Below are 9,477 nucleotides of genomic sequence, written 5' to 3'. Positions count from 1 at the left end.
GTGCTCACAGGGAACACGGAGCAGTTTGAAATGTGATACACACGTTTAATTTTAAAGACGTTCAGTGTAAATCCGCTTTGAGAGCAGTGAAACACTTTATTAAGTCTTTTTAAGAGCTTTTGGGTCCACACTAGATGATTAACAATGAAAAATATGAAGGTAAAATCTGTAGGGACAATATATCCGAGACGTTTTATAACTATTATATTGTTCTGTAACACTTATTTTCTTAATTGTTCAAAGCCTCTTCCTGTCCCAATACGATTAATATATTAGGTTTTGTGAAAAAATAAAATAAAACCAAATAAAAATGAGCTCTAACGAACCTGCCGGCCTGTCCACACCCTGCTGGTGATCCAGAGTCCAGTCTACACAAGTCACAGAGACACACAGCTGAAGCAGAGACATCAGCAGCAGTAAGTTCATTTAAACAAAAGATAAATATGAGCCATGATTTGGTGTTAAGAACATTTTTATAATCATCCCTTCGTTAAAGTGCAAACAGCAAACCAAACTTTTTTTTTTGAAATAACAAAGAATCCCATTAATAGGACACAGTGAAAACAGTTCAAACAAATGCAAACATCTTCCACACACTTGAGCCACGTCTTCATTTTTAAAAACCACACAAATAAATCGTACCTGTCTCACTTCCCGGACACTGACCATTATTGAACTTGTAAAATAAAAAAGCGTTGATTTTCGTGCATTGATTAAAAGACATAAAAATACAGACAGTTTAAAAGTCACTTCTATTATAAAAGTCAAACCTCTCTCTTAAAATGTCAATGAATTAAAAAAGGTTAAAGCAATTTCCAATGTTTCCAAACTGTTGAAGGAAGCGAACAACTAAATAACAGTCTTTTGTTTGGCTGCCATTTGTTTTGGTGAATCACCGTCCGCCCTCTGCCGCCTCTGTCAGATACGCCGTTATCTCGCTGGAGGAAGACGTCTGACACACCAGAGGTCGGCCGGAGACGGGTTTAATTACCACGCAGCCGTTTGGAAAGACTCGTCCCGAGTACAGCTGGACAATGTGCGGATGTTGCTGAGGAGTCTCCTGCTGTATTCCCTGTGGTCCAGCGGCTGGACTTCAATGACGGTTACCTTGACTCGACTCTCGTCCTGAGGAGGGAAGAAACGTTTAGTGTGGATTCAAAGAGCAGCAGCAACGTCTGATAAAAAATACTTTTTCTTACAAATTCTGCTATTGGAGGGGTTGACCAAACAAATAATAACAACTCATAGTGATAGAAATAATGATACTAATTATAAACTTCTTATTTTTACTTTTATTTTAAATGTTACTAAGTGATTTAGAAAGGAACATCAAACCAGACAAGGCAAAAAGAACAGTAAAATGAATAAGATGAAATAAATGGGGATAAAACAGTAATAATAAATGGTCTGACTCCACAGAGGGGTGCGGCCCTTTCTCTTGTTTTTCATCTCTACCAGGGATGAGAAAGCTGGATCACACATATGATGAGATGGGCAATACCACTCCGACTGAACTCCAGGACGTATATTCATCTCTCAGAGGCAGCAAGAGCAAAACCCTGCAGAGTTCAGCATGCAGACTCATTTCAGTACATGTTCCCTCATCTCAGACTCTTATCAGCCAATTGAGCTTTTGTATTCAGAGTGACAAATCTGAAGTATACATTACTTCGACCACCTGGTTTCAAGCTGGTCCCTGACTGGAGAACCAGGTTGTTTCCCCCCCATAAAATTCAGTTTAACGTGACTTTAACTGCCGAGGTAAGTAGAGATACAAATTTGGTCTATTTTGAATTGTTCCAGATTATTGTTGTTATTGTTTCAAGGATAAAAAGCACCACTAATGACAGATGCCTAAGAGAAAGCTCAGGCTACACATTTCAGTCTCATCCAGTAATAGTCAGCGTATCATCAAACAGTGCAGAGGTTTATGATTAAGACATAGAGCCATCAACTCATTTCCATTCTAATCGCTCTTGCTATGAGCGGGATTAATCCCGAGACGATTAATTAATCAATTAGCAATTCAGTCGGCATAGTCAGCATCAAAGAGTTGACACTTTCCCATTATCTCATATGTGATTCAACACCTCTGTTAGTATTTTACAATTTGCATTTAACTCAGGATATCAGGCAAATTAAACAATACACGTGGCTGTCACGACAAAGGCTCCACTTGACAAGAGGTGAAAACATATTTAAATCTAATGGTTTCCCCCAAAGGATACTGGCTGAGGGACTGTTCATTTAATGGATTAATATTCCACACCAGCCCACATCAGAAAAGATTATTCAGTGGCCTGACATTCACCCCTATTCTCCAACTCGATTTCTGATAGTGGGGTGAGGTTGGGTGGGGTTGTTCCCTGAAGAATAACACAACTTCTACAGATGCTGGTTCACAAACAGAAGATGGAGACGAACACCTTCACACACTGGAAACAAATAGCCAACACACACGCTGAAGAGTCATATTAAACACAGGAAACCTGCTGAGAAGTTTTGATAATGAAGTAGTAAATAGTAGCAAGTATTACAGAACATTTAAAAACAAACGTTCAGCTTGTGGTCCTGACTGAAGAATCTCAACAACTACTGGATAGATGTGCATGATGTAAGATAAATGGTCCCCAGAGGATGAATCCTACGGACTTTGGTGATCTCTCAACTTTTCATCCATCCAGGATCTATACGGTTTATTCTTTGAGGGTCACAGGGGGAGCTGGAGCCAATCCCGACTGTTGGGTGAGAAGCGGGGTGCAGCCTGTACAGGTCGCCAGCGTATCACAGGGCCAACACACACACACACACAAACACAAACACACACACAAAGAACCATTCACGCTCCACACAGGCAAACCCAGCCCGAGAACCTTTCTGGCAACAGTTAAAACCACCAACGTGCTGTGTGAAATGTTTTATCAGATGATCCAATATATCTGAACATTCACGAGATGGATCACCCCATGGACTGCCATTACATTATACTGAAGACATCCATGGTTTCCAGATGACCTGCAGACATTTCCTGTAGCGTCACCATAACGTCTCAACAACTCAGGACACATTGCAATTACCTTTCATCACTTTTTAGCCCCATCATCAGGTCCGAACTTTGTAGAACACATTCCCATGAGCCTCTCTGGAGCCTGTGTTTCGTGCTCATGACCAAACGTCAGGGTGCTAACGTGCTAAACGTCGTAACTGAACATCCAGGCCATAAACGGTGTCAGTTACATAAATGATTTGAACGACAGCTTCTTCATTATCTATCTGCACAGGAAGTTTTCACCTTGAGCCATGTAGAGAGACATGAGTCACTTGCATTTCTCTCATGCTGGGGGACGGTGGACGGACCTGGATTCGTGCGGTTTGTTGATGATATAAAGTGAGTGCATTAGGTGTCACTGTGTGGGACTCAATGGCCTGTCTGTGAACATGAGTCAGGAAAAAGATGGTGCCCTCTACTAATGTATTCACTGAGACAAAATCAATTCATTCACTTCAGACAGAGTTTTCTCTCTCTCACACACACACACACACACACACACACACACACACACACACACACACACACACACACACACACACACACACACACACACACACACACACACACACACACACACACACACACAGTTATTTTTCACAGACACATTCGATTCCATTCCGCAGACAACAGCTGTTGATCTATATATGTACATTTGCCTGCCTCCTAAACTCAGCATTAATTATTGATGTGATTTATTTTGTTCTTTTCACTGCACTGTGTTGGAGGGTTAATTAAAACTTTCCATGGTGTTATTGTATCTACACTTTACTTTCGGTGCCTAAGAGTTTTACACAGAACTGGATGTTTGCACACTTATTTGGACGATGCATTAATCCTCTATATGGCCTGAGTGATGTAAAGAATGCAGCCGCTTGAATGCAGTTTTGTATTATTTTGCTGTATTATCTTGTTCTTAATCTGTTTTCTTACCTCTTGACTGTTTCTGTGCAACACGTTTTAATCAAAATACAGCACATCACCATAAAACCCTTCTGTCTTTAACTGGAGTGGAAATAATGCTTTTTAAAAACTCAAAATTAAGTCGAGAGAAGAGACGAAGACTGCGGCTGCACCGGAATCACCAGCTGCACAACACTCAGCTGAAGGCATCTGTGTTTTCATATTAACAGTTGACAGAAGAAAAAGCCTTTAGAGATTTGAGTGCATTGTTGTGCAAGTTTTATCTTCACTGCTCCTAACTTCCACTTATTAAAGTTCACACAAAAAATATGATCCTAAGCATAGTTCTTTCTGTGTCCCACTGAAAAAGTTTGTCTCTTTAAAGATCCTAATGATGCTATTTGATTCCACATATTTCTATATTTTCCATTAAAACACGAGTGGCAAGAATTGGTTTTGATCAGTGTTTACAGAAGCCAATAGAACAGAATCTGGCCCGTGCATCAGAGTCGACAGTAAAAAGCATCTTAACACGGAAAGTCATGATCACAGCGTGCTCTCTGTTGCTCCGACTTCTCACCACCACCTTCACCCTCGCCTGCGGATTCAACACATGAATCAGACAGTGAGAGTCTCTGTGTGCAGGTCAGTAACGTGCAGATTTTATAGTCATGGGGGGGAGGTGGTAAAAAATTCACAGAATGAGTAAACGCCTCTGAGGTATCACACAGTTGAAACAGTTTTACAGCGCGAGAAAAGAGAGATTTGATGTAAAAATACTACAATACTAGTTTTTTTTTTAGTTTTTTTAAATCAAGAGATAAATTCACAATTAAAACAGGATTAAAACTAGTTTAATTTATTTTTCCATGTCATGTGACCTGTTATTTCAAAGATTTCATTATATTGTTTGTTTTTTTTGAAAACCCAAGTGGATGATCTTTTCTGTGAGCAAGAACTGAGGTAGAAGGACGTATTGAGACATATTGAGGCCGACTCATCATTTCCAATCATAAGCTTTGAAATAAAAATGTAAACTTTGACTAACAACCACAGAAAATAAATATTGCATACTTCCCTGGTGCTCAGAGCACATTGTATCTACATTGTGGAATACTGTATTTATCAATTTAACATTGTTGCGGCTGTGATTTTATTGGGTTTTAAATTCTTGCCAGTTTCTTCTGTACAAAAATACATTCATGAAAGTTAATTAATTAAGCAACTAGAACATAATACAGTTGTAGCAAATGTCTGGGCACTTCTGAGAAACTACACATTTGATGATTTGTTGACATGTGAAGTGAGTTTTCAGTGTGTGGTCTTCAAGATCTCGTTTTAACTTTCATCACTCCCCTCTACTGTCATTTCTTAATGACATTCCAGACTGTGGAAATTTCAAGCTGTAAGAGCTCTGATATCTTCTTTTATGACCTCCTTTGCTTTGCAGGCATCATTTAGCTTCATCTTCAGATCCTCAGCCGGCTGCTCGGAGGGGTCCATGGCTGTCGAGCGCTGCCACAAGGTTTGAAGACTTTATGGGCTCTGGAAATGCCAATAGCTGACATCTCCTAATGACAATTCTTGGTCCACCCTACAAGTCTTAATGAGTCAATTAAGGCCTAACTAGATGATTTAGTTCGGAGTCTTCTATAAGGAGGATAAGCTCAAACTGATGCACGTGCCACTATTACCAAATCATTAGTTTTTCTGAAATCTAAAGTAACAGTGTGAAGAAAGGCTCATGCTAACTTGCTGCTGCAGGTGATGTATTTACCTTTTTGACTTCACAAATTGGCAAAATATGTCATTTACCCAGAGGTGCCTAAACTCTTGTTTTTAAATGAGAAAAAGCTGCATAACAATCCTTCAAACTGCCGCTGTAACACTATTTTCTATTCCCATTATTTGCCGGGTGGGGCCTCTGGATTGTGATGACTGTCAGTCTATATGTTCACGCTGTATTAAATTTGCTGTGTACTCATGTTCCTCAAAGGACAATTTACCAAGAACATTGGGGCTCCCAACTATTTGTTTTAAATGACCCCATGACTCTCCCTGTAATGCAGCCCTGCGGACAAGCTGTATCGTGAGCTCCACTTCTGGTAAGACTGTGATCTCAGAAAAATAAATATCAGTATGTTGTTTGTTTTGCCCGACATGTCTGTATTGTGGGCTGTAATGAAAAATGCAGCCTCCAGCGTCTGCCAGAAGGGCTTCGGGCTTTCCTCTTGCTAGTTGGTCTGTAGCAGTGGAGCATTGACATTTGCTGTAAACAGACAGTCAAGCTCATTTTACTTCAGTTGGTAAGATTACTCTTCATTGCCAAACATATCACTTGTATGTAAAATTAGACTTGCATAAATGTGCACTCGAGTGTGTAAAGACTGAATGGCAATATTTTGCCTGGACTTTGAGAGATTCCTTGAAGAAGATGTTGTTTTCCAGACCGTGAAGAATGTCTGGTGAACTCTGCACAGCATCTCTCGCAGGTTCTCCTGCGGCCAGGACACAGACCATTCAGCGCTCATCCTACATCTCAATCATTCCTCTCAGACCGAGAGCATCTTCCCTCCGTAGCAAATTAGTTTCTGAATAATTAAGTTAATTAGGCTTCGACAGACAATAGCTAAATGCTAATTAGCGCCTAATTAAGAGAAATGAATCCACAGCTGTATTTGTTTTAGTATCCAAAGTACACTGGCTACGCAACAACTCCCTTGTCATTGTGAAGCTAATTAAAATGATTTTGGATTCATGTTGTGTGACTGACAGGGTGTTGTCATTACATTACAATCCTGCATCTTGTTTTGTGGCTTTACCTTCTTGGGACCGAAGTTCAGCGGAAGATTACAACTGATGATCGGTCTTGTTGATATGAATTCCCGGACGGCATACAACTAATTAATTAAAACACAACACTGCAATGTACCAACGTTTACCACCGGGGGGAAATTTTCACTTTTTCAACTGTAGTATTCACTGTGAAGTGTTTAATCAAGCAGGTTCCTTGTACAACCTCAAGTCACAAAACATCCCTCACACCCTGGTCTGACACCAGTTCATCCTAAAGGCTGCTGCTGATCCCAACGTTCTTTAGATCAAAACACAAAATCTGTAACACTGCAAGCAACAGAGTCCTGTTTGGTTGATAAACATCAGACTCTTGCAATCATATGTCATTATATCCAATTATTTCTGGGAAACTAAATTGCATCACATTGTATCAAATTCTATTGTGTGCTCCCGTTAATAGTTACTTACATTGTACGTCTCAAGCTTGACTCTGCTTTTAAAGATGTGCTTCGTGAAGCTGGCTTTCTGGAAGACTTCATCAAAGGCCGTCTCGTCCTTAGGAACACACACACACACACACACACACACACACACACACACACACACACACACACACACACACACACACACACACACACACACACACACACACACACACACACACACACACACACACACACACACACACAGCAGTAATCTGTTAAAGACCTCCTGGAAAAATGTTGAAGGGAGTTTTCTTGTCAGACATAAACAAACTAATTCATGCAGAACTATGCATGTGTGTGTCTGTGCTCATTATGATGACATTTTAAAGCGAGTACATTTTCGCTGGTCCTCACAAATGCAAAGGGTTGATTTTAGGGTTATAATTAGGTTTTTAGTTGTGATGGTTAAGGGGCTAGGGAATGCCAATGAGTGTCCTCACAACTATAGAGAGACTAGTGTGTGTGTCTGTGTGTGTGTCTTACTGTGTCTTTTAACTCGCCCAGTGTTTCTGCAGTGTGACCTAATAAGACCTCGGCTGTCTCCTGGAAGCATGTCACCCACTGGTTATCCCCGAAGTCTGCCAAGTTGGCCTAGGAGTTAGACAGACAGGGATGATGAAGGGGAGAGTGATTATTTATGTGCATGTTTGAGTGTGTGTGTGTGTGTGTGTGTGTGTGTGTGTGTGTGATAACAGAAGATACAGTATTTCTCGCAGTCAGCATCACCGTATGTGTGTCAAACAGGCATTAATGATGTGCACTGTATGCGCTCTGCACTTACAGAGAGTATGAGTCTGTATTTAAAGTTGGGGAACTCTTTGTTACACTTCTCGCAGCGGTACATCCCGTTCTGTTGGTCTATAACCTTCTTCTTGCAGTCTGCAGATGGACAGGACTGGTACAGACAACTGTCCTTACGAGTGAACAGCAGCGTCGCCACACAGCTGAAGTAGTCTACCTGAATGGAGAGAGGAAATGGAAGAGGAAGAAATCTAATTATGGGGATAGAGCGGAAAGATCAATAAAAGGTGCCGAATCACATCAAACTGCTGCAATTTGAACGTCTAAGAGGCCATAGTCAATTTGCAGGTGCTGCCTCCTTACACAATATTGTGCCGAGGAGAAATCAGACCTGCAAATCAAGTTACATGCGGGGAGAATATTCCAAACCAAATGAACCTGAACACAACCATTTAATTACAGAAAATGTTTGTGTTGCGCTCTGTACCTTTTATCGTGATCATCTCTTTCCATGTTTAACTTGTAGCCTTTCTCATTGGACTCTTTTGGTAGTTGCTTGTCATATTGGCAGATATTAAAATCATAAAGACAACTTTAGCTGCTCCTGTAGCTGCCTGATCGTTGCCTTAATCCAATCAAACAACTCATTTTTTAAAGTCTTGAGTAAAACAGCGTTTAGTTGCCTATTCAACGTGAAAAAAGTAAATCATATGAAAAGTTCAAGCCCACATAACAAATAACAGACGTTATCTGTTATTGCTACAAAAGTGCCCTTGCAACAGAAAATGTTGGATAATGGATTTCTCAGCTAAAAATGTCTTATTGTAAATTGTGATATTCATGACGACAGAGCCCCTTTACTGTTGACATTAATCAAAACTATCTCTTATTTTCTGTTGAGAGCATTTTGACTTAAAACTTTATTTAAAAAATAAAGTTTTAAGTCAAAATGTCCTGGTTGAGTAATGATCTTGGTCTGATTTTAAATCAAGATGTGGATCTTTTTGATTAATGTGTGTGCTGGAAGAAGAAGACTGGACATTGCAACACTTCTCTACCACTGATGCAATTTTAAAAGGCCTACAATGAATAAACCGGAAAAAGACACCTCATCAAAGTGTTTGTTATGTAGGAGGCTGCATCTTGGTAGATGAACAAGATACCAGGTGGCACAGGCACACAATGAGTAATCACTGGTCCACAGCACAAGAGTTACAATCACAACACAGTCGTAGGGACAATGACCAACTTCACAATACTTCAAACTCTTTCCTGTTGGGGTGCAACTGCAGATCAACCAGCCTAAAACAACAGAATACAAAAATAATGCTGCCACTACAGGAAAGGTTTATGTGAATACTATCTGTGATATCACAACCATTACACATATAACAGCAGCATTAGCAAACAGCGATAAAAAGAAACATGCCCTCATCAAATGGTCTCTTCTCATTTGAATGTTAAGTTTTCTTGAATAATCATTATTTGTATCTTTAAATCTTA

The 9,477-nt window shown here is 40.1% G+C and overlaps 1 protein-coding gene across 3 annotated transcripts in view; it reads right to left on the bottom strand.

Annotated features, from left to right (window-relative positions):
- Positions 1 to 454: 454 nt before the first annotated feature.
- Positions 455 to 9,477, bottom strand: part of LOC118121934 (replication protein A 70 kDa DNA-binding subunit) — a 32,674-nt gene continuing 23,651 nt past the window's right edge. For all 3 annotated transcript variants that reach the window (XM_035178214.2, XM_035178216.2, XM_035178215.2), the window contains 4 exons: positions 8,015 to 8,191; positions 7,717 to 7,824; positions 7,217 to 7,303; positions 455 to 1,125 (listed from right to left, as the gene is read on the bottom strand). In XM_035178214.2, the coding sequence (XP_035034105.2) occupies positions 988 to 1,125; positions 7,217 to 7,303; positions 7,717 to 7,824; positions 8,015 to 8,191 (510 nt within the window). In that variant the 3' untranslated portion in view covers positions 455 to 987. The remainder of the gene's footprint in view (positions 1,126 to 7,216; positions 7,304 to 7,716; positions 7,825 to 8,014; positions 8,192 to 9,477) is intronic.

The sequence above is a fragment of the Hippoglossus stenolepis genome, chromosome 15 (assembly GCF_022539355.2).
Source record: "Hippoglossus stenolepis isolate QCI-W04-F060 chromosome 15, HSTE1.2, whole genome shotgun sequence".
Taxonomy (NCBI): domain Eukaryota; kingdom Metazoa; phylum Chordata; class Actinopteri; order Pleuronectiformes; family Pleuronectidae; genus Hippoglossus; species Hippoglossus stenolepis.
Note: the sequence above shows the minus strand (reverse complement) of the source record. Positions and strands in the feature narration are given on the sequence as shown.